This window comes from Chrysemys picta, chromosome 3 (genome assembly GCF_011386835.1).
Source record: "Chrysemys picta bellii isolate R12L10 chromosome 3, ASM1138683v2, whole genome shotgun sequence".
Taxonomy (NCBI): Eukaryota; Metazoa; Chordata; order Testudines; family Emydidae; genus Chrysemys; species Chrysemys picta.
This window is the reverse complement of record NC_088793.1, coordinates 127,640,173-127,666,910: the sequence shown is the minus strand read 5'-3', so window position 1 is coordinate 127,666,910 and position 26,738 is coordinate 127,640,173. Positions and strand designations below refer to the sequence as shown.

The window sequence follows — 26,738 nt, the reverse complement described above, 5'->3', positions numbered from 1 at the left end:
TTGACTCATATTTAGCTTGTGATCCATATGTTGAGGTACAGTAAGATAGGCCTTTAACTGAACCCAAACTGAATCTTTATTAAGCAATAGAGAGTCCTGTGGCACCTTTAAGACTAACAGATGTATTGGAGCATAAGCTTTTGTGGGTGAATACAGATCCAGACTAACACGTCTATCCCTCTGATACTTGCATCTTTATTAAGGCTCATAAAAATTTAATAACTTTTTTTCTGCTTTTTCCCCCCCTCTCTTATGGGAAGCCCCTAGAATTGAATAGATGACTATCACTTTTCTATATTTTTGTTTGTATTATCCTATTGAATTTAATAGAAAACTATTCTCCGGCTATATAATTCTATAGGATAGTTCACAAAACCTCTAGAAAATATATAATCAAATTTGATAGGGTTTTGGATTACTTTCAGTAGAACCTCATTACATTTCTACCGAATTCTGTTGGTTTCATCCTTTTATTCTATCGGGCTGTTCTGTACATGTTTCTTCTCATTTCTGTGTTCCACTCCACTTTTTTGTTTCAGCTGGGACATGGAGGAGGAAGTATAAAGGCTCTTTTAAAAAAAAAAATTCAGCATTTATAGCAGTTTCATGTGTCTAAGATCACCTCATTGGTTCCCCATGGTCAATATGGGAGGCACCTTTAGTACCTGTGTGATAACTGGCACGTGTTGACATTTTAATGGTTTCTAACACTGCATATTCTCAGTAGATTTTCAGCACCGTTTTGTGATCAAAGAAACTTTTGGTGCTTTTCTGAATTGAATTCACAAATCCCTTTTTTAGATTCTTTCAACTATAGTCTAGTTGTTTAAAAATCACCTACAACTGGTAAAATCCTTTCATCGTGTTAGAAGTTCTCAATAGTTATAGGCTTCAATGTTGCAAACAGTTACGTGTGTGAATAGTCTTCAATGGGATTACTTATGTGAGTAAATGCCAGCATGTGCATGTATTTGCAGGATCAAGGCCATAGGTTGCAATGACAAGGCATAACACGGTTAATATTAACTCATAAATCCCATTTTTTGTTAGTCTATATCTCATCCATCTCACTTTGTTTTTAAGGGGACATGGTAAGGTTAAAGGTCATAGTTTAAAAAAAAAAACCATTAGTCTGCAGAAGAGAAGAGTGAGGGGGGATTAGATAGCAGCCTTCAACTACCTGAAGGGGGGTTCCAAAGAGGTTGGAGCTAGGCTGTTCTCAGTGGTGGCAGATGACAGAACAAGGAGCAATGGTCTCAAGTGGCAGTGGGGGAGGTCTAGGTTGGATATTAGGAAACACTATTTCCCTAGGAGGGTGGTGAAGCACTGGAATGGGTTACCTAGGTAGGTGGTGGAATCTCCATCCCTAAAGGTTTTTAAGGCCTGGCTTGACAAAGCCCTGGCTGGGATGATTTAGTTGGTGTTGGTCCTGCTTTGAGCAGGGGATTGGACTAGATGAACCTCCTGAGGTCTCTTACAACCCTAATATTCTATTACTAATAAGCTCATAGATTACAATTAATTTTTAAAATCTAGTATGCTTTTCATCTTTTACTGTGTGCTCTATGTTTAATTTTTACATTTCACTCAGCTCAGAGAAACTAGATGAGGGCTCTTTCTGGGGAATTATACTTTCAGATTCTCACGCATTAGTTCAAACCTGCAGCATCTGAATTTACAGCACTTCAGGGGAAAGCTTAAATTTTAAACAAACAAGTGTGCCTTTTTATATAAGGCTTTGAAAAAAACCACTCTTCTACCTCCCCTGTCCATACTTGAACACATTCATTCTGCCTCCCTAAAATTTTAGATTTAATACTACATATGGTAGCTCAACTTATTAGAAATACCCATGTTACACATGCTCCCAGTGACCATATATACCCAATTATATCACAAAATGTCTAACTGAAATGCATTTATCTGATTTTCATCAAACTATTCATTTTAAAAGCATCACAAACTTTGCAATGTCCTGAAACTCTGCTAGCCACAAGAACAACAAACAACCATTCTGACTCTTCATTATAGGACAGGATGAAACAGTAAGACATTTTTTCCTCTTCAGTGCTTAATTTATCTTCACAGTATCTGATGAAAGTTTATTGAATTGTCCAGTGGCCCATCAGATAAAGTATTTGCTCCAGGAAGGTGCAATGCAATTTCATGCCCATGTGAGTGCGTCTCCTATGAGTGAAAAAGGCACTTTTTTTGAACAACGGGAATAGAAGCTGCTTTGATGGCAAGGGTAGAATTCAGCTATCTGATGGATGACCTCTTCAATCAGCCAGGGAAAGAGTGAAAGAGAAATCTTTGAGTGGTGCACACTAATGTAGTACCTGGCAACCAGCCTGATCCCTGATTAATCTGATACCCCACTCTGCATTTCCTTCCTCCTCCTCCTCTCCCCCCCCCCTTATTATTAGTGCTCTGTGCCTACACTTTCCCCTCTGCCATCTGCACTTTTTCCCTATTGGCTTAGGTTTATGGTAAATACAAATGCAGTACATCATATATAATCTAAATCTGTAAAGCAAAATAGATGTTATAATACTGTAGCATGAAAGGTCTGATTTTAACCCTGAAAGGCAATAAAACTCTCATCTTCTTTTGTCAATCTCTCTCCAAATGTCCCAGCTGAGCCTATGGAAAAGTAGGTGCACTGAGACCCAATGAAAGAGGATATTAAATACAAGAAGCTGGGGACAACAGGGTGGCAGAGGGATGGAATGACAGATTTATATTGGAAAGGGGACATTGCCAGGTTAAAAGTCATAAATTAAAAAGCACTACTCTGTTACATGCTTAACTTTAAGTAAGTGTTTACAGGGTCAAGGCCTTTTTTCACTGTTTATGATATTTGTTTTCTCTTATGTGAACTTCACACAATGTAGAAAATGTAATAGTGTGGTCAGTTTCCCATTTGCTTACTGTCTTTTGTTAGTCCCTCTCTTTTCAGGTATTAGCACAATTTTTTTTAAATGGTCGGGTTAAAAGAACTTTAGGGGAATGTTTATTTGTTTAAAAAAACCTGTTTCCACTTGTTTTATTTATTTTTTAAACCAGACGCATTTCCACTGGTCTTAGGTTTTGTCCTAGCAGGTTTTTTCATGTTCAGCCTCACTGAGTTCTTTTGCACTTCTTTGCAGCAGACTTGTTATTGCCAGCAAGCTTTGTGACGTTGTGCAGTCTATATGGTTTTATAAAAACATAATAAGAAGTGAATATAATGTAACTGGAATATGCTTCATGCAAAAGGTCTCTGGTAAGGTATCATTACAAAGCTTATAATCTACTGAGTGTAATCATCCTATTTGTATAAATGTACCACTCTTGTATCTAAAACTAGAAATATAAAATATAACTCTGAGGGCCTATTGTAATTATGCAAAGTGTGGGCCATTAATAGTGGTTTGAAATCTTGATGACTCCCATTAACCAGGACCATTGTCTGCAGATGGCTGTGTTTACCTGTTAGTCTTCCTGTATATGTGTGTGCTGGCAAGTGGGTAATGAAGTCTTGCAGTGACATGTGATCATGTCACCTGACCTGGAATCCATCTTTAACCTGGTGCTTTTCCAGTGGGGGCGGGAGGGTGGAAACCCAGAGGGACAAAGGTTTCCCGCCTTATGCAAAAGATATATAAAGGGGTGGAAGAGAACAAGGGGAGGGAGGAGCCATCATGAAGAATCCCCTAGCTATCACCTGAGCTGGAACAAGAGCTGTACCAGGGGAAAGAATTGTGCCCAGGCCTGGAAGGTGTCCAGTCTGAGAAAAAGCTTACTAAAGCATCTCTGAGGCTGAAATTATCTGTATTCAGTTTGATTAGACATAGATTTGCGCATTTTATTTTATTTTGCTTGGTGACTTACTTTGTTCTGTCTGTTGCTACTTGGGACCATTTAAATCCTACTTTTTGTATTTAATAAAAACACTTTCTACTTATTAATTAACTCAGAGTATGTATTAATACCTGGGGGAGCAAACAACTGTGCATATCTCTCTATCAGTGTTATAGAGGGCGAACAATTTATGAGTTTACCCTGTATAAGCTTTATACAGGGTAAAACGGATTGATTTGGATTTAGACCCCATTGGGAGTTGGGCATCTGAGTGCTAAAGACAAACACACTTCTGTGAGCTGTTTTCAGGTAAACTTGCAGCTTTGGGGCAAGTTATTCAGACCCTGGGTCTGTGTTGAAGCAGATGGGAGTGTCTGGCTCAGCAAGACAGGGTGCTGGAGTCCTGAACTGGCAGGGAAAACAGAAGCAGGGGTAGTCTTGGTACATCAGGTGGCAGCTTCCAAGGGGGTTTCTGTGATCCAACCCGTCACAAGCTCTTGTCTTTAATTTTGTTATTTTGTTAATTTCCCATTCCAGCCACTAGCGTAGTCAAGGGTAAATGAGAAATGGATAAACTCCCTTTATCTGCATTTGAGGAACATGGAGTTTAGGGTAGGTTAGTTTACCTACTTTGTTTTACCACTGATTGCACCATCTTTATTTTATTTCAACAATGCTACCTCTTTTCTGGAACGCTTTCATTGACAACTGATCATTCCTTGGCTTCAAAATGATGGGGACAGCCAATCGTTGGGGGTAACGTACACTTACCCCATCCCTTCATGTTGTCTGGCAGATTTAATGAGACCATTATTTATTGTGGTGACCAAAGTATTCTAGGTGCATTAGATGTGAAACATTTAAGCACTCATTCACACACTCTTGTATTCATATCACAAACAAGTACAGCATCAAATTGCTATGCCAACAACTGCCAGCTCCTGTGTATTCTGTGTTATTCTCCACTAACAACTCTACAGATTTTCAAAGAGTGTTTTTCTTTCTTGCCTACTGTCCTTGGTATTAGTCCTTTGTCTTGGATTTCTATTTTCTTTCTTATAGTCGTTCCTCCGATTTGCATTTTGAATGGAAAGGTTTGATGGGATGATCGGATGCACCATTTTTCACAAGTCCTCATCTAGTACCATGCCTCAGGAAAGAGCTCCTGAGTTAAAAGAACATTGATTTCACACACACACACACCCCAACTCCAATAAATAGAAAGAAAATCATGGGATAAAGAAATCTGCCTGCTGTTCAGCTCTTATTGATCATGCGCAGTGCCCACTTCATTGAAGACTCCCCACAGACCAATGGAGGAAAAGGATCCCCATCTCTCAAACCATCAGTTCTGCCAATTCTCTTCCCTTCTTTTCCAGAGAGGCAACAGGACCAACATTGATATGAAAGACACATTTTGTACCAAAACTATGAGCCCTGGAGGAGGTGCAGGGGTCGGGGAGAAGAGAGATTTGCATGAAATGTTTGGCTACAGGAAAAAATATAATATGAAAGGAAACAATATGAATAAAATGTAACTGCTACCCTATGAAGCAGAAGTCACATGAAGCATTACCAGAAAGATCCAGGAAAGATTAGGTTTGATTAATCCAACCTGAAGCCATGTAGAAACTTCAGTTTCTGACTGGAAAGAGCAATAAAGAAGGTCCTTGGAAATGGACTGTACGCATGAGCTGAGGCAAAGAAAGCTGCACTGGCCCCAAAGTTAAAACAAAACAGAAATGTCACCAACAAGTGGATCAAGGCAAAATGATTTTTAACGAGAAACAAAGAGAGAGAGAGAGACCAGGAGCAGGGCTGTTTCTAAGCAGACTACGTGTTTACAGGTTCTGTGGGAACATCAGAAGTGCTGATCATACAGTTTCAGGGCCAATCTTGGTAATTCAATTTGACAGTTTAAGGATTGTAGCTTGCAGGGGATGAGAAATAGGAGATTGCCAGTGACCGTAGGTTCCTCCTACGTAGGCTAAGCGTCGGCACAGTGCAGGCGTGGTCCAGTCTATTGCATGAACAGACATCAAAACAACTTGATACACTGTCAATAAATCAGTGCTCCAAGAGCACAAAAGATTGCACTGCATTACATTCTTAGGGAGTAATCTGTTTCTTAAACATTGTTCTCCACGCATCTTATGTAACGGTCAAAAAATAACTTTTGACCAAGCCATGAAAAGGTCAATGCTTGCATCAGGCTGTACACATTGCCCTGGTTTTAAATGAGCCTTCTATAGTCTTCCTGCAGGAGCCAAACCTCAATAAGTGGCCTAAATAACTTCCTTTGGAATCCGATATTCACCCTGCATGCATCTGCTCAATGTGGCTCAGAACGCTTTACCATGTATTCGGCTCAGCTAAGAGGAGTGAATTCCAAGCTTCTATTAATAACATACTAAAATGATATTTCCTCTCTCTAGTGGTTTCAAGGCAATTGTTCCATTGAAGCTTGTCCGATGAAAATAGCTGTGGGGACTGCCAGAGAAACATTTCTGATGTTGGTTTTGGTTTCTTACATGGACAATGTCAACTGGCTCTTTCATCATCATACTGCAAGAAAGTGGGGCTTACTCTGTGCTGACTCTTTCCTGGCTTCCACCCTGTAGTTTCTCAGCATGAATTAAGAGGAACGTAGGGGAAGGGAAGAATGGAGATGCCCACATGCTGACCATGACATTGCAGTCAGAGTCAACAGCTGGACACCTAGTCTAACGCTTTGACAGCTCTTAATCCAGAGCGCCAGATCCTTAGCTGGTGTATATCAGTCTATTTCCACTGCCATTGCAATATACATCTGCTGAGCTTCTGGCCCCATAAGCCTATCCAGGGACATATGAAAACATCACAACCCCTAATGCCTTACCTAGTTGATGTACCAGGGATGGGACGTCCTGTGTCTACAAGAACACACCAGCAGTAGCCTGTGGAAGGATGACACTGCACGGGCTTGTAAAGGCCACCCTGAGCGCACTCTGGAATGAACACATTGTCTTTTTGGGGTTGTTTAGCTTCCTCCAGTGCTGACTGAAGTTCTTGATCACATGATGATGCTGTCAGAAAGAAACAGATGAAATGTTGATGAGGATATGGAAAGCGCCCTCAGGATTAATGGAGTGATGGATAGATAAACCCCTAGCTATGTGCTATTACATGCAAGGACTTTGTTTGATAAGACTTGTTGCAATAATGCTTTCCATTTCCTGGACCCAAATTTCAGATGTGTTATGCACTCTGCCTTGCCCCCTTACACCCCTGGCAAGCCCTCTCCCCACCCCAAACCACGACAGCTCTACACTACCCTAGGATTCTCCTTTGCTAGGGGGAATTCTTGAATAGCCAATTACTGCCGCTTTCTTTGCCACCTTTTAGAATGTTTTTCGAGAGGTGTGGAGTGAAGGTGGATAAAATTTTCTTTCTACAGATCAATGGGAAATGTGCCAGAATCAAATTTTTAAAATTCCATGTACACGAATTCACTTCTTTTGTACTTTTATATTCTGCTCCTTGATTTCAGCTAAGGAATGAAAAGAGACACTTAAAATACATTGCAGATTTTTTTTTCTCTTTTGTTGGTGAAAAGTGATGTATTAGCAGCCCTGGAGACCAAAGACCTCTGGTTATCCACATAAGAAGTAGAGGCAGTACACTCCTCCCACACTGCACCAACAAAAATTCTTCTCCAGAGGGACCACACTTTGGAGGAATATGAGGGTAGCTCTGTCTTCATGCCCATTCAGTCCTTGGCCTTTCTGCTGCAACTGTGAACAAGGGGGCCAAGAGTGGGTGTAGTTTGTGGACAGCTGCTTAATAGGAAATGCACTAATATCACCAATTTATTTCATATTTGCCATTACAGAGCCATTAGATGAGAATGATTTTTGATCACTACCAAACCGGTCCAGATTCAGACTTGAGAAATCAAAATCTCATTGACAATAACTTGAGCTATTCAGTCCTCCAGGAGCTTTAAAATAATGCTGTATTTGGGAGCATTATCTCAAAGTTTAAAGGGTTAATAAAGTATTAGTTCTGTGATATTCCTGTCAATCTAGTGAACAAAAACTAAACACAATGAATAGGTCAGAATGCTAATGACATATGTAGTAAATGTACTACAATCATAGGAATTCCTGATAAAATAGATTGAAATTCTAACAATCCTAAACTAGCTAATTATGTCCAGTGAAATATCCGGTCACTATTCTAGGTGGCCACAGAAATCTAATACACAGTACATTATTTTTCCTTTTTCAACTGAATTAGAAGACTGAAGGACACAACTCTTGAATCTACAGTTAACCTGCGACTGCAGTAATTAAATCCTTGACTGGATTTTCGAGCCACTGACAATGGGTTATGGCTTCAACCTAATCTCATCTAGCATCATCCATTGTGTGAATGAAATGCTTTATCAACTGGAGGCACAGTCTAGAGAAAGTTGACACCTATGGTTCAAAATGCTGTTCTTCTAGCTCCATCACTGGCCTCCTGCTACTCAGAGCCACCATCAAGATATGCTTTGGCATAGTGAAAAAGAAGCCAGCAAATTCTGTTCATATCTCACCTTGATATCCTAGATAGCAGGCAAGTCTAGCTTTGAGATGGCCATGTTCCAAAAACACTATGAATCATTTCCAGGAAGTGTGAAAGCTAAAGCTGACAACTTGATTGCACCGTACTGATGTTTATTTTAGTGCTGTGATCAAGGGCCCTTTAGGCGTGTATGGCATGTCAACAGGAGAGCAGGAGGCTCCTGATACTCTGATTAGTTTTGCACGCCCTTTACTAGGTCTAAGCATTAATATAAAATTATATTAACAAGTTTTAAAAGTATTGAAACTCGAACACCACACAATAATTAGAGGATCTATACAGTGTGGATGGAGAGTCTGTTTAAAAACTTTGCAGTAGGTAATTATTTTCACTTTTATAATACTTATTAAAATAGCTTCTGTTTCACTGACTTGAAATCCACTATCAGCATGTGCATTGGTGAAATCAGAATAGGTCTTTTCCTCCATGAACCTTAATCATGAGGATTATTGCATTAAAAGATGATGCACCCCTGAAAAACACATTGCTTAGTTTAGAAGTTCACTTAGTTTTCTTTCTACATTTTAAACTCTTCATAAGACAAAGAGAACCAAATAGGATGATGTTACTGCAATAAAGGAAGAGCTGACAATCCCCTGATATATATTTGGACAAATTCTGCTCTCCTTTACACCAATGTAATCTTGGAGTCATTCCAGTGGTTACAATGATTTCCCTCTGGCTTTATACCAGTGTAACTAAAAGCAGAATTTGGCATCTTCCTGGTTAGAACAGAGGATGGAGTGACAAATTTCAGTATTGCCAACTCTGTTTAGAGCACAGCTAGAATACTTGAGCCAGATACTCAGGTGAGCCAGCTTGGTGAAATGGAGTAGTAGGCTGAGAGCATAGGTGGCTTTCCATCACCAATCCCAGAGGTAGATGTGTGCTAGTTCAGCTGAAAGAACTAATTAGAGCAACTTCAGGGTTGCTCTAATTTCCATGGGCTGGAATGGCACCAAGTGGTCCATACCACCAACCCAGAACCACAGGAGTGCAGTGCATTCAGGCATATCCCTTCTCATCCCTGGCATGCTCATGAGACATCCCCTGCATTGTGAGGTCCAGGAGCAGGTCAAGCAGAGGTAGGAATATTGTCTTTATACTTCCTGGGATTCCCCTATGCAAGGGGAATTCCAGCTGCCTGTTCAAGACAGTGCTTTATCTGCTTTGCACTGAGAGGAGGTAGGATCCGGCCCCTTTGTCTAGTTTTGGATGTCCAAAATACAGAAAAGCAGTGATAAACGAGAAATTCCAAAGAAGGGTTACAAAAGTGGTGTGAAGTGTTAGAAGCAACATTGCATAAGGGGGCAGACTGAGAACTGTGGATCTTTTCCTGGAGGAGAGAAAGGAACACCACAATTTAAAATTGTCTCACACATAGTAACAAAAGGAATAGGAGGAGTGATGCTGGATTTCAAACAGGGAAAGAAGAGAAAAGGCATTAACCTACAAACAGGAAAAACAGAATTCATGGCAGATTTTAAGAATTCTCATCTAACAAGGAGATGACTGGCAATATAATAATATGCCCTTGAAAGGCAGCATCACCATATGTATAGATGTCCCCGGAGATACTTTCTATCCCTAAAACATATTCATCTCGTACAGAACATGAAGATGAGAAGTTGTAGGAAGAGAATGAATTAATAGTCATAAGATTATAAGAACTGCCATACTGGGTCAGACCATGGTCCATCTTGCCCAGTAATCCTGACTTTGAAAGTGGGGTGTTTGAACAGAACAGGGCAGTTATGGTAATCCACCCATCTTCCACTCCTAGCTTCTGGTAGTCAAAGGTTTAGGGTCGCCTTGAACATGTGGTATGTCCCTGACCATCTTGGCTAGCAGCCATTGATAGACCTATCCTCCCTGAATTTATCCAGTTCTTTTTTGAACGCAGTTATATTTTGGCGATCACAACATCCCATCGCAATGAGTTCCACAGATTAGCTGTGTGTTGTGTGAAAAAGTACTCTCTCGTTTGTACTAAACCAGCTGCCCATTAATTTCATCAGGTGATCCCTGGTTTTTATATTGTGTAAAAGAGTAAACAACACTTATCCACTCACTTTTTCCATCTTTTACCATTTATGATTTTATGGACCTCTATCATATGCCCCCTTAGTCATCTCTTTTCTAAGCTGAATGATTGTAATCTTTTTAGTCTTTCCTTGTATGGAAGCCATTTTCCATACCCTTGATCATCTTTGTTGTCCTTCTCTGAACCTTTTCCAATTCTTGTATATCCTGTCCTCCTGCCATGTAGTGCTGCAAAAGTGAAAGCGATAGCACCACAAAATTTTCACCCATTATCCTTCTCCCCAAGACCATAGTTTTACTCCTCCGTTTAATTTCCTCTTTGAAGCAACTGTTCATTTCCCATCCAAACGCATTCTTCAATTACTCTAGCTATTAGAACAGGAGCACTTGAAGGATACCACTCCAGTCTCATGACTGGTTAAGGGCTTCTGTCATATTATTAACATTATTTCCGAAAATTCTTGTCATAGTATCAGAGGAATATGGTCAACAAATGTTAGTTTGCTAGCAGGATCAGTGATAAATGCTAGTAGTTTACAAAGCTCTGACAGTTTGTCCAAACAATCTGACAGCTACTGGGATTAAGGACTGCAACAGATGGATGCCAGAAAATCATAAAAAGAACATCACCAAAAAAATCTATACGACAGCAAAAGTAATATAAATACTTGCATCATTATTGGAGCTAGTCAAAGATGCTTCGACAGAACTGTATTCCTCTGGAATATGTAGTTGTGTTGAGACTGAAAGCGTTAACAAAAGCAGGTTGATTTTGCCAGAATTTTGTTTTGGAAGGAAAATCAGGGGAGGAAGAAGGAAATAAATCACATAATATCAAATGGATCAGTTCTTGTTGCCAGTTATTAATTTCAACCACCTAAAAGCAGTATGCAGTCAAATTAATGCAATCAGCATGCACATGCAAACATCTCCATAGCCTGATCCTGCAAAGCCTTTTTTCATGCGAGTTAGTCACTTTGAAGTCAATGAGGATATTTCATGTAAGCAAGGATTACTCACATGAGTAAATGTTTGCATGCTCAGATATTAAAATGGGAAAAGAGCAGTGCATCATTTGAGTGCATCAATCCTGGAGAAAGGCTTATCTGTCCATCAGTCTTTAGTAGTTCTGAAGTCCCTATTACCGCATTATCTAGATGTTTACATAACACAACATATTAGCTTTGTAACACTGGATATTTCAATCCTTCCCTTCCTAAGTTTTCATTGGCGATGAACCATACCCCACCAGAGTTTTCTCTGAGCATATGGGGTTCTCCCAGTTGCAAACATGCATGGTTTACTTCTGCTTGAACATGAAATGCTACATGCACATATGATCGAGTTTAGTGTTCTGCAGAAACGAGTTGTCAAATCTGCAGAAAATTACAAAGGCGCCTGTGTGCTACTTTTACATTTCCTGCTGCTACATAAACACTTCCTCTCAATTTCCTCGACCCCAACAACATATACATGACAAATGGAATCCACATCAAGAAATTCTATTTACAGTTGATACCCCCACCCTCCTTTTCTCATTACTGTAATGGGCCATGAAAGGACAATTAGACAGGGCTGGTTTCCAGAGAAAAAGGGTCTTTTATTGGGCCTTGAAGCTCAATGCGCTTCACATAAAGCCAGTAACAAGAAACCCATGAACAAAAATTCCCTGCAACGTGATACATGTTAACCACTCTTGAGTAGCGTGATATTAGTACGTCTAGCATTCAAGAAAGTGAGTTTTGCAGTTCTCTGGTGTTTCCCTGGTGATATACAGAAGTCATATATTCACAGGTAATTTTCAGTACACAGTCTCATCAAATTTCATAAAAGCTAAATTCTGCTACTCAAAATGGTATCAAAATATTTCAGTTCATTAAACCTAATTTAGTTTAAACATTTTAGTAAACTTTATCTATTTACATCTGATTTGATGCTATATATGTTTATATTAAATATTAGTATATTTCTAAAGTCTTGCGTATGATGGGCCAAGTAATCTTCTCATTTACACCAGTGCAGCCTCTATTGCAGTCAGCTGTGACTGGGACAAAAAATGGCTTATTAAGTTATAATTAATCTTCTCTGAACTGATGGAGCTAACATAGAATCATAGAATATCAGGGTTGGAAGGGACCTCAAGAGGTCATCTAGTCCAACCCCCTGCTCAAAGCAGGACCAATCCCCAACTAAATCATACTGTACTGCTGAAGCTGATTACAATGTATTTTGATTTCATCATGTTATTCCTGTTTCACTGAATTCATTTCCATTTCATGTCTTAATCTTCCAAATCTCATTTCTATCTTTAATTAAAATGTTCACTTCAGTAGGGCAACTGGATTCAATATGCTCTATATACAAGCTATAGTCCTCCTAAAGATGAATCTATATTGACTGGATTGCTGATCTGGGAAAGAGAGTTCTCACTCCAGATAGGAATAACAGTTGAGGAAATTATTAACTCCAGAAAATGTCTCCTCAAGATAGAAGTGTAGATTCTCCCCTGCAACTCAGCCAGTTGCATATCCCAAAAACTGTGTCCTTGACATAGGGTAGAGCAGCTGAGGAGTTGCCCAAAATTATGGTAATAGCATAAAGTCCCTAAATGATCTTACATCAGTGAAGGATAGGTGTACCTCCATTCCCCAAAACCCACTTCTATGCTCAGCATGCCCCTTCGCTCCCCTAGGTCAGAGGTAGAGGGGGCAGCTGGTATAGGGGCTGGTTATTATGCCTCTGCCAGCTACATGCCAGTGCAGAGTTCCTTTATGCAGGGAAAATATGCTGCCACATACCTTTGGCCAGGATATGGACATTTTGCACCACTTCCTTCCTAAGAATTATGGCTTTGATTCTGCAAGCATTTGCTTGCATCGACCCTTATAACCATGTGAAAATACAATTGCCTATGGTGGAACTCAGTGCAACCCAATGCAGCCAATAAATGAACAACTTTTCTCATGAACAGTCCCTACAGGAACTACTTTGAAACCTTTTATTTATAACTGAATGGGGACTACTCCTGGGCACAGTCTATTATACATTGAAGTCAGTGGAATAGCTCCTATTAACTTCAGTGGTCATTGGATCAGGCCTCCAGTGAATAAAGCTACATGCATAAGTGTTTTCAGGATCAGGCCCTATATTAGTACATGGATCAAGTGTCAACTGTGAAGGACAGTTCTTTTAAAAAAAAAAAAAAAAAGAACAAATAGATAAAACAATCAAGCTCAGCTCCAAGACTGAATTACAGTGTTAATACTCATATGGCACCATGTTTTGATTTACACCCATGTTCAAAGGGTCATCAGCAGTGGGGTTCAACATGTGTAAATGTGTATCCATCCAGTTTTGTAGCAGGTTGGATATTTCCCTACCCATGCTCATAATTGTTCGTGAAAACTCATGGGAAACAAACATTCAAGGCCCTCTTGTTTGTGTTTGCAGGGTATTTCCGATGTACACTTGGTCACTATTTTGCACTTTTTGAACTTATGTGCATGCTTGTGGCTTCGACACAGCCCTGAAGGCAAATTTATGTACTACTTCACTCCACTGAATGAGGGGGGCTAAATCACATACAGATGTCATTTGTCTATGCGGTTTCATATGCAGTGATATTGCAGTACATAAAGGCTGATCATCTGGAAAAGCACTGAACCTATACAAAGTGCTAAAAGCAGGATACTCATAACCCACATTAATCTCTTGTTGACATCACATAATCACCCCCACAGGGTGTCTTCCTATATAAACTATGTTTATCTCCAGTGTAACTTTGTGTGTGTGGGTGGGTGTGTATCTAATGGCAGTAGGTCAAATCAAAATTTTCACGTTATAGACATTCCTGTACTACCCATGGTCAAAGCTTTTGGGGCCCTTAAAACAGAAATCTTAAATGAGAATAAGCCAATGTGTTCTTTGTCCATAATCCAAGCCCACATCTCTACAGGGATATAAAAACGGGTTCATCTAACCTATTGTTTTCTTTTTTGCACACAACTGCAATTCAAAATTTCAGCCAGAAATTGAAATATCAGAAATACTGTGAGAAAGGCTATTATTGTAAGGTTTCCAAAATGGAGGGAACTAGGAACACTGTACAATTTAATGCACGGCCCTATTTTTGAGAGATTTCCAGCTCTATTTCTAGATCAAAGATATTAGGATAAAGTTTCTCAACATTTGAAGTTTGTCTATCACCATGTATCATTAATTTAAACCACTAATTTTAATGATCTGCACTTTCCTTCAAAAGTATGTTTCTTGCTATTTTTTCCAGAAGTTTTCACACTGTAGTATGTTACTACAATTTGTAAGAGACCAAATTATCTATTACACTGACTCTGTTCTTAAACAAAAAAAATCAAAGCCAGATTCTGCCATCCTTATTTATGTTGAGTGAATCTTTACTCTGTGAATAGTCCCACTGAAAATGATGGAACCACTCTCAAAATAAGCTACTACTCAGTGAGAGTAAGGATATGTAAGAGAGCCCCTTGCAGTTCTTTCCCCAGATGGTGGGAAAACCTGACCATGCTCCGTTATTTGCACTGGGTGGCTCCAGCGCACCCCCCAGTTCCTTACTACTTATAAGAGGGGTCTGCCCTTCATGGGCCTTTCTTAAGTCTCTCCAGATGGCAGATCAAAACGAAAGTCACAAACCCCAGTACATTCAAGGATACCTTCCCAGGCCTCCTCAAAAGTGTGGGGGAGTCCACAGTACTGCCAACAATACAGCACTCACACAGCAGGTTTTAAGAAATCTCCCTGGCTGGTCTTTTGAGTCAGGCTTAGTCAATCCAGTTTACCTTGGGCTTTCATTACACCCTCTGTAGGGTCTGGTAAAAGTCTCCAGGCTGGGTGTTCCTGCTATAGCTTCAATAGTCACCCTTGTAGTCTGCTGCTTAAGGTAATCCTGCTTCTCCCCACCCCCAGCTCCGTGCAATTTCCTCCCTTTTAAAGGTCTCCTCCCTATCATATATGATTGATAGAGCAGGAAGGGTGGGGCTAGCCCTGCCCACAGGGCCTCTCTGGCACCTTCCTCATCCATCTGGGATCTATATATCCCATTAGAGGGTGGCCTAACTTGGCTCTGATGGTTTGGAAGATTATCATTTAATACAATAGTTGAAAACTTCAAAGTGTTTATAAATTGGCTTATACATCTGATCTCTTTCAAATAGCCATTTTGCATTAAAGTAAGTCTTATGTCCTGAAGATCTGAGATCAAGCTTGTCATATAACATCTCAGAAATGAAAGGCAGTAGTTCATTTTTGCCAAATCTTTTTTGTTTGTTTTTTTGTAAGAACAAATTGCAAACTAAAAAAAGCTTTCTGGTAAAGCAGATGAAATGAATCAATATTAATTAGATTATAACTTTTGGATCCAAGGGCTGTGTATTTACATATCACCAACACAATGGGGCCCTGGGAGGCTACCATAATACAAAATAAAATCATCATCATAATGATAATACATTCTTTTAGGCCATTGATCAATGATGTGACATCAGGCTCAATAGTGATCCAGAGGAGCTGAAAAGCTCTCGTCACAAAGGGTTTTTCTAGTGAGGAGATGCGCATCTTCAATCCCCTTCACTCAGTGAGATCAGACCCAAGATAAACAAGGAGAGAATTATAGTCTCCTGGTGCTCTTGTACATCATGAGTTCCGTGGCACCCCAGTATATAAGCAAAGCCAAATTCTGCCCACATCATTGACTTGTATAGGCAAAAGTGAGAGCAAAATTTCCTTCATTTTGTGAAACCTAGTTTCCCATTGAACAAATAACAAAGGAGAGGTGGTGGCTTCTATGTGTTGCTTGATACGGCTGCATAACTTTTCCCAAATTGAGCAACCATATAGCTTTCCAGTTGGGAAAACTACAGCAAATGAAAATGATTGACTTTTTCCAAACACAATAGCTAGCTGGCCAGTTAGTTGCCCATAACAATCTAAAGCAGGGGTTCTCAAACTGGGGGTCAGGACCCCTCAGGGGTGTCACGAGCTATCAGCCTCCACCCCAAACCCCGCTTTGCATCCAGCATTTATAATGGTGTTAAATTAAAAACACTTTTATTTATAAGGGGGGGGCACACTCAGAGGCTTGCTATTTGAAAGGGGTCACCAGCACAAAAGTTTGAGAACCACTGATCTAAAGGCTTCTTCATTACCCGAAGTTGTGCAAGACTGCCATGTTTACTTTGCAAGTCTATTGACCAGTAAACTTTGGAGTTTTCTGCCAATGGAAAATCTCTTTCATTTTCAAGACAACTGTTTCACTTTTTCCACAAACCTGTGAAACTGGAATTCTTTGCCAGGTGAGCTGGTGGTGAGAATTTATTTGAGTAGTTCTACCAAAAAATACAGTCCATATTTAGGCACTTACACAAGCAACTCAATTTACAGGAATGCTGAGCAACCACAGCTTCCATTCAATACAAAAGGACTTGTTAGGGAACAGCATCAGTGGAAATCAGGCCATGTAAGTGCCTGAATATGGATTTGGGGCCTAACTTTAAGCACCTAAATTATTTTAATTTCAAAGGTGCCTAGAAGCACCACTTACTGTAGCTGGTGCCACATTTCTGCCATCACGCTACAATGCTAAGGATCCCGGCATTACCCAATGTTTTCCAGCCTTCTTGCTTAGTTCTAATCCAAGCATTCCATCTACATTTTATCTTCTAACTACCACCGGCTTTCCAAGGATATTGCCGACAGCTCTTCCAGACAGTCAGTTACTGAACATTACACCTCCCTCCACAGTACAAACAAGGAGCTCTGGGAAGCACTGTGTCCCTTTGAGGCACAGTGCTTCTCAACACTCCCCATGAAGCATTGCACTATCACGCGTGATTCTGTATATAGGGTGAATTTTGTCTCTGTGCAGGTTTATGTGAGATTAAGTCCTGCAGAGGTCTTGTGCTGGCCCTCTGCACAGGGATGAATTTCACCGATAGTGCACTGTCTAGACCATAGGAAGTTAGTGATCTTAATTGTAGAGGTAGGAAAATCAACACAGGCTGGAACCAGATGAGGATGGGTGACTGATTTTGGCAGAGTTCTGTGTCCAGGAACAAGGATGAGCCACAGAAGAGCAAAGCCAGTATGAATAATCTAAAATCACTTCTTTTCAGCTCCAGCAATGTTTTTATATAGTTTTACGCAGTCTATTTTTCATATGTTTATAGTCAGCTCAAATGGCTCGTCTTGTGTTTTGGTTTCTCGAGCAAAGCCAGACCTTTGGCTTGGCTCTACCTTAAAACGTTGTGAGTAAAACAAGGGTAATGTGAATAAAAAAAACCCCACCCCACCTTCATCTTTAACTGATGAAAAGAAGGAACATTCCATTGTAGTCAATGGAGTTTTATGAATGCACAAGTATGGTACATGTCAGTATTGACCAGCAAACTTGGTGCATTAGTAAAACCCCCATGTTCTTTTGAAGGATGTCAGGTCACTAAGCTATTGAAGATCTTGGGCCATATTTGGTGGTGCAAATTGGTGCAACTCTATTGACTACAATAGAGGTGTGCCAACTTGCACCAGCAGAAAAGTTGGCCTGTGGCATGCACTGAACTAGTTCTCAAAGGAGTCTGAGATCAGACATGGCAGTCGGGTTAAAGGCTTCTTGAATCAGTTAAATCATAGCTTTCAAGGATGCATAACCACTATGCTTAATCCTTTACAGCCCAGTGTTTCATATGATTACACTAACCGCTCAGAGGATAATTACTTTTAAGTGTTTAACCAGCCACGGAAATAACTTATATCAATGGAAAAAGCCCTACATAAATAAATACTTAATAATCTATGGCATATGAGGGTAGGGAGCATATTTCAGAAAGTGCTACGTTTCTATACGTGTTTGCTGAGCACATTTCCCAAAAATGTTTTCATCTCTCCCCCGTCCCTCCTTCCCACCGCCACCTACCCCAGAACTCCGAGTCATGTGTTTAGTTTGAAGCCCTTAGTGACAAGGAGAGAAAATCCAAAGGGCTGGTTTTGGCAGAACTCTTCAAATAAAACAGATTCTAAATATTTAACTTTGCCAGATAACCAGCATCACAGGAAGCAGTGATGCTGGCCTTCAGTCCCCTAATAAGGCAACGTTTCTATTACAGTTTATGTGAAGGCAGCTCTGTGGTTCTTTCTATCTATTACTTTTTGTGTGTTGTTTTCTGTTTCATTTGGGAAGATTTAAGGTTGTTTGATAGTTTGAAAATAAGAGGCAAAAAATGAAGCACATGCTGCACATGACACTCCGAGGAGGTTGAGCAGTTCTGAAACCAGAGCCTGTTACAGATTAAACCTGCATATTGCTCTAAAGAAATGTGTGCCAGTCTGATCAGCCAGTGACAGAATTAATGAAATTTGCAAAAGCCTTTAGCAGTGGGACTATTTCCATCAGCCCAAAGTGGGATAGAAAAGCCTGTGTATTTGCAGCCCTGCTTGCCTTTGATCCCAGTTGCGAGTAACTACAGCACAGTTCTACCTGCAGCTAGTGTCATGGGTTATCTGGGAGTGCGCCTTACTCATCTGATTTTACCCAGAAGGGGACAGCACAGAAGAGAGCCTTTGTAAAGGCTCTATTTCACATGACAGCCACATCCTCTGATTTGTCTCTGGCCTTATGTATCTATTACCTCTCTCTACTCTACATTAAGTGCAGTTTTCTGGAGGTGGACTCTTTGAAGCACTCAGTTGCAAGGGAAAGGAGTGAATACAGTGTCATAATTTATCTGAATGTAACAAAAGAAGCAAGACGAAAAGGAGAAACAGCAGATGAGAGAAGTTGAGACTGAGACATACTCAGAGGGAGAAACAGGTATATTCTCCTCACTTCCCCTCCCATGTTAATTAGAAAGTCCAAGAGCATCCACAACCCAAACACAATTAACTTCCTTCAGATCAGATCTCACAGTCTTCTCTACTGCTAGGAACCTAGACATTTCACTCAGTTTCAAACTCTCTTGTACTTCCAATATCATCCAGGTTTGTAAATCTGCTTACTGTTATGTTTGATACATCTCCTGTACCAGATATTATCTCAATCACTCCTCTGCTGAAACTTTTACTCATGCCTTCATCAATCTGTCCAAACTCCATCTGCGCTCCCAGAAGTAGAGCCAGGATTAGCTCTCAGGAGTGGCTGGCTACACGCCATGAACTTAAGCCATTGGACCACACTGCTTCTCTGCAGTAGTTAATGTCAGATGCTTTCACATACCATGCTTTGTAAGCTGCTTAAACTTTCTCATCTATGACTTCCTGAAGAAGAAAAATTGGCACAGGAGCTATGTTAAAGATGTGATAGTGATGGGCATTTCTACTAATTTTATGATTATTTCATATTATATGCCATCATAAAAGTTTGCATAGCACTTTGCAGGAATAAATAGAGAGAGTCATTGCCCCTAAGAAATTACAATTTGAAGGTACTGATTCAAATGGAGTAGAAACTTGGACTGGGGTCTCTCCTTTTCCAAGTGAGTACCCTAACCACTTTGCTAGTTGGGAAGATTAAAGAATACTCGATTGTTTGAAAATAAGAGAAAATTAAGGACACACAGCACATTACACTCCTAGAAGATTGGGCAGTTCCAAAACTGGAACTAGGGATGGGGGGGTCTGCCCTCTCTCACACTCTATCCTGTTCCCTTTCACCTACTCCTCTCCCCCCCCAAAAAAAAATCATGAGCCTGAGAGATATTTCTGTTTAAACTGATCCATTTCTGTAAAACACTCCCACAAACCAGCAATTTTTGACAGAAAAGAGTTACATCAAAACATTTTCGACCAGCTCTACTCACACTGGCAGCTCTCGAGCAAGAACCACCAGCACCAAAAAATGTTACCTGTGGAAAAATTGAAAAAAATAACATCACAGAGGTGGGGCAGAAGTATCCAAGCATATTTAAAATGTACTTCCACATTATTACACCTCAGAGGATAAAGTTGTTCAGGAAGGCAATAAAGAGGAAACTATCAGGCTTTGTTCTCTCTGTTGGAGATACAAGCTAAAGGTCAAACTGAGTGTAGGCAATATTCCTACTAAAGTCAAAAGGAATTGTATCTATGCAGTGGATGCAGGACTGGGCTATGTATATGCACCATTGCTGATCCAGAAGAGTAATATGTCACATATTAGTTGCTTGATTTAGGGAAATTGGGTTGACTCTGTTTGAGGGACAAAGGGAAAAATCATTAAGAAGCTTACGTTTTTTATTCCTCGCAGGTCTGCCCTTATCTCTTCCTAACAGTGGTGATGTACACCAATTTCTTTTGTTGACCTGAAGCATTGATGTTGAATGCTTCTTAATTGCTCCTGATAATGCAAAATTTGCAGCTCAAGGAATCTGCAGGTTCATAAACATCTTCAAAATGTTATTAAATGTACCTGGGCAACAAACATTCTCAGACTGCGAATTAATCAGTTTACTCAGTATGCATTTTGGTAGCACCAAAAAGTGGGTTGAATATTTTAATACCTAATATTTTGAATACCTTTATTGAAAGGAAAAGCAGACAGAAATTACAAAAGCTTTGGGCCTGATTCTCTTCTCATGTCATCAGTTTTACAGTGGAATAAATTCGCTGCCTTCGATGGAGTTACTCCTGATATACTCTGCTATAACTGAGAAGAGAATCTAGCCCATTGAAACTAAACAGTCCCCTCTAATAGTCATTTGCTATTATTATATTAAACTGTTTACTTTATGAGCATAAACTATGGGATGTATGATTATTTTAAAGAGCCCTGTTCCATCATTCTGGTGCTTCAGTGATAGGGAAGAAGAAACTCTTCAAACAATTGATATTCATATCGACATCTTCTGCTCTTCTCTTTTTTTATGGCATCCACACAGAGAAGTGGGGAGTAAGGCTCCCCCTTGTTCATCCCAGTAATGCTACCTAGATAGTGGCTCCAGTTTGGGGGAAGTGAGATCAGAAGTTACATGCTCAGTACCATCCCCTGTGAACAAGTAGGAGGGGAAGTGACAGCCTGGAGTGGAGAGTGGGAGTCACACTGGCTCCACAGCCAAACCCCCTCACTAGTTGGAGTAGCTGGCCAGGAATCTAGGGGCAGTAAGCTGCATCCTGAAATGGGGTGAAGTAACTTAAGCTATGTCAGTAAAACTTTTCTCAGTCAGGGGTGTGAAAAAAACACACTCCTGACTGACAAAAGTTTTACCGATGACAGCGCTTTGTTGTGGGATACACTCTGCCATCAACAAAGCTACCACCCCTCATTGGGGGTGGTTTTATTTTGTCAGCAGGAGAGCTCTCTCCCAGCGATAAAGAGTAGCTACACTGTGTACCTTACTGCAGCATGGCTGTAGTGGCCCAGCTGTGCCGCTGTAAGGTGCACAGTGTAGACATAGCCTTAGTTGTCCAGGGACAAAGGGGACAGCAGGGATGTACTGACACCTCTTTGAGACACAATCCCTGCCCAGAGCTCCTCTTATGCCAGCACAGCTACTCACTGCCCATACGTGTATCCCCGGCCTAAGAGCTGAACGTAGCCTTTAACTCCAGTGGGAGTTGCAGACACTCAGCACTTCTCAGGATTAGGCTCTGAGTAAGGTCTGCAGAACTGGGTCCCAAATAATTTTCTCCTGTACATTCCTGCCAGGACTGAAGTTCCAGTTTTGCTGGCTCAGGTCCTTAGCTGTGGCTGAGAAGTGCTCAGTGCATCTTAGAATAGGCTTTAATCCACCTGGACACTCTCCTGCTCCCGGACTGGCTGTAGGCTGGTACAGTCCCTCAGCATAACTTCTAAATTATGTTGTCTGGCAAGGATCTGGGGGGGGGCAGTTATGGCTGCCAGAGATCACTGGGGCACAGGAATGTCCACTGTGCCAACCACATGGAATGAGAATACTGTAGGAGCCACAGTGTCAGCTCTGCAGCACTGGCGGATCCCTATATGTTGTCTTTATGGCTGCCACAGTGGAATGGCACAAAGCAACCTCAGTGCAGGGGAGGTTCAGGGCCTACTTCTCTTCTGAAAGGATTGGTAAATGTCACAAACATTGGAAGCAGTGTAAGGAAAGCAGCTCTTGGTGCTGCTTGAGTTGCTTGTGTGACACCATCAGTTCTTCCAAAAGATGCAAGAACTCCATTAGCAGATAAATAAAACCTTTGGCTTTCTTTTAAAATAAAATATCATACTATCATGCCATTTCCAAATGTGTTCTGTTAATGGTTTAAGATCTTACAGATTTGTGGGCTTAGATTTTCCTTTCAATCCACTTTAGACTACATTTTAGCATCTCTTCAGCCCCCAAGAAGGAAGTTTTTAATAAAAGGCAATGGAAGTGAAAAATTACTCTAAATGGTTAATGTTATCACTGGAACCCACAAAAAAACAAAGTAATTCACTACTTGGGTTGATAATCTCTCCTAAACACCACAGAAATCGTTAATGATATTAGTAAGGTTCGTTGAATTTTTTGTCAAAACTGTTTTTAATGGAAAAATTGGGTTTTCAACTAACTATTTTTAATTAAAAGTGTCTGCTTTCCATGAAGACAATTGACTTCGTCAACAAAACCTGAACTCCAAGTTTTTGTTTTTTAGCTGTAAACTGCAATGCATCATGGGAAATGTAGTCCAACTAAATAGTTCAGACCATAGAGGAAAATGCAGGCAGGAGACATCCAAACTACAACTCCCATGAGGCATCATTGTGACAGGTTTGGGGCTAATAAAAACGTCGATTTTCAGCTGAAAATGTATTTTAATTTTTTTGCCAAAAAGTCGGGGTGTGTGTGTGTGAATTCTGACCAACTCTAGATATTAGTTTTTGTCTTCTCTCTCTTTCTTTATATGTTTTGTACAACAGAATTTAAGACCAGAATTTTAATTCACATTCTTATTCCTTTTTAAACGTGAGTGAATGTAGAAATTTGGATTTCCCTTTTTAAACTAAAACAGATACCAGAAACAGCTTAATGAAAAACACTAGCTGTACTCTTCAGTCTCTGCTTTTTCTCCAGTAACAAAAATGTAGTGTAACCTGGCAATGGCAGTTAATATTATTTTCAGGCATTGTAGAATGCAGGGGCAATGTAGAGTCTAGCATTTATGTGGAACACAGTTGTAAGGAAAAGAGGGAGATGGAGTGGGGTCAGTGGAGGAGAAAAAAGGCCACTAATAATATAATGATACTTAGCACTTATATAGCACCTTCCAGCTGAAGATCTAGATATAGTTTCAGGGCTTGTCTACACACTACAGCAGGGATCTCAAACTCAAATCACCACGAGGGCCACATGAGGACTAGTACATTGGCCCGAGGGCCGCATCACTGAAACCTTTTCATACAACGATACAAAAGTATAGTCAAAAACGAAAAAAAATGAAGAGTAATATAGTATGCTATTAAAAGTCAATGTATTAACTTTTTTAAAACTGTAATGCGAAGAGGGGTTTTAATAAAATATAAACACCTGTAACTATTCCTTATATGGTCAGTAACACTGATGATGATCTACACTAACAGTCTATCAACAAAGCTGTAATGGCAGGAACTTTTTAAAGGAACTATTCATACAAAATACGTAGGCACTTTTAACAAACATTCTTCCCAGCTACTCACAGCAAAGAATCATACATGCTGAACTTCATACCTCAGACTGCTCATCTAGTTCATGAGGCCCTGCCCCTGCTCTGCCTCTTCCCACCCCTTCCCTACCCCCATTCCAACCCCTTCCCCAAAGTCCCCGCCCCAACTACGCCCCCTCCCTGCCCCTATTCCAACCCCTTCCCCAAATCCCTGCCCTGGCCCCGCCTCTTCTCTGCCTCTTCCCCTGAGTGTGCCACATCCCCGCTCCTCCCCCCTCCCTCCTGGAAAGTCCTAACCACCGCCAACAGCTGTTCGGCGACAGGAAGCACTGGGAGGTAGGTGGAGGAGCGGGGACGTAATGCACTCGGGGGGGCGAGGAGGAGGAGGGGCAGGGGGTGAGGGGAGCTTGGCTGCTAGTGGAGTCAGTGCCTATGGCGGGCCGCAGAAAATAACTCTGCAGGCTGCGTGTCTGAGACCCCTGCTCTACAGCAATGCACACTATGGAGGTGTGATTCCTAAAGCTCACTAATTTGTTGCACACTAATTGGTCAGTGTAGACCCTGCTGGTGTTCACTAGAAGGTCCCTAGCACACTTTAACATAGTGCTGTTTCAAACAGTTTGAAAATTTTGGCCTAAGTCTTTTGCCCAAGAAGGCACAGCAAATCTTTAGCAGAGCCAGGGTTGGATACAATATAGTCCATGCATAAATACGTATCTCTGCATTAACACATGCCTTTTGTATCTCTCTATTAAAACATAAACAGCTAGACTGACACACAGTTTGGATTTATGTTGCCTAACAAGGCTTTTATGATTATGCTGTCTGATGTCTGGTTAGCTGTGCAGAGCCGGGGTGGGGGTGGAACGGACGTTCATCTGAAAATGAAAGAACTAAGACATGGCTGTTTTGTCATTAGTTGCTGCAGAAAGCAATATGACATAATTAAAAATAGTTCAGTGAAGATTAGTATCTTTTGGCACCAAATTTTAACATATGCAGTAAACCAGAAATCATCAACCTGGCATAAACCAGACTTTTTTTTTTCCCACTGTGGGGGTCCAATAAAACTGTGGAACATCCTGAGCATAAAGGATATCAGCTGGATGTAAAACAGAACTCTTCTTCTTTTTAATAGTTTAGGATGGGAGGATCTTTCTCCATGGTGGGAGGAAGAAGTTGGAGATGCCAGAACTTCGGGCTTATACGTGTTTTTAGCTAATATGTAAAATTAAAATGAAGATAAATGAAAATGCTTGTAAAAGAAGGATTATTAAAGATAGGGTAATACTGTAATGGGTATAATCCAGCAGACTGTAATTTAAGAATGTGTCATAATATACAAGCTCTCTGGGGAGGTCTGGAAAGGTTTATCTTCTTGGAAGAGGCTGAGAGAGAAGAAAGAAAACACTGATTTTCCTTTACCAATTTAGGACTTTTAAAAAAACAAACAGAAAAAGGACAAAGAGTAGTTGTCTTCACTGATCAGGAAGCTGGAGAATGTTATGTCCTATTTGTGTAATAATGAAATGAAAGCTAGGGCTGCATTAATAATTGCCAGTGGCAACTGGGATAATGGTGTACCTCTAAGAACCCAGAATTTCAAAATAACTCACCATAAAAATGTATAATAAGGTCTGAGGTATAAGAAGATATGAGGGTGGCTTCTGCACGTCACTGCAGTTTCTTAACAATGTTGACTTTACAATAAATAAAAGTCATAAATTATAATATACCTCAAGTAGATCAGTTAAATCCAGGTAATTGTGCTGTATGTTACCAGCCAGGGCCAGAATAAGGAATTTGGGGAGGCTCCAATGCAGTTGTTCTTGGAAGCCCCCAATCTGCCATCATCTCAACCTCTCCTCCTCCACATAGCCCCTCAAAATCATTCTCTCTTCCACCCACCTGCAGCTGCCCAAGCAATGTATTCCATGAATCCGTGGTCTTATAACAGCCATGAGTTCCACCAGTCCCTAAAGCCAGGTTTGTGGCAGTCACAAAATGTTTTTATTTCTGCCATGTCATTTAGAAAAGAGAAATGCTTTGCAGGGCCGCGTAGAGGATTCAGGGGGCCTGGGGCAAAGCAATTTCGGGGGCCCCTTCCATAAAAAAAAGTTGCAATACTATATTCTTGTGGGGGCTCCTGCGGGGCCTGGGGCAAATTGCCCCACTTGCCCCCCTCGCCCCCCGGCGGCCCTGATGCTTTGTGTGTGTGTGTGTGGTTTAAATTAGAGATGGGCCCAAGCTTCAAAGTTCAGATGTGTTTCTGGATTTGAACTTTTCCCAAGTTTGACATTGTTTGGATTCTGGGTTTAGGTTTAGGCTCAGGCTCATCTCTAATAGACTGAGATCCCACTAACAGGATACATCTGCAGGCTAAAAATGACAAATATGTTTTAAGAGGAAATTGTTTAAAATAAGTACCTCCTTCCTCTACTTACCTGCCAAGACCTGCGTTCAGGCCCTTAAGGTTCTAAGTTTCTCCTGCTACAGTTGCTGGCATCACTAACTTGTAATGTAGCATAGGGAATGCAACTCCCTGCTTTGGATGTCAGTGATGTCTTCAGCTGTTGCAAGGAAACACAAAAACCCAAGTAATCCAGGTATTGGCAAAGAAAAAAAAACCCAATTTATTTTACATTTAAAATACATTCCTTTGCAAC

General features: G+C 40.6%; 1 protein-coding gene across 3 annotated transcripts in view; it reads right to left on the bottom strand.

The window, feature by feature from the left end:
* Positions 1-26,738, bottom strand: part of SMOC2 (SPARC related modular calcium binding 2) — a 172,093-nt gene that overhangs the window by 45,813 nt on the left and 99,542 nt on the right. For all 3 annotated transcript variants that reach the window (XM_065590457.1, XM_065590459.1, XM_065590460.1), the window contains exon 8: positions 6,722-6,908. In XM_065590457.1, the coding sequence (XP_065446529.1) occupies positions 6,722-6,908 (187 nt within the window). The remainder of the gene's footprint in view (positions 1-6,721; positions 6,909-26,738) is intronic.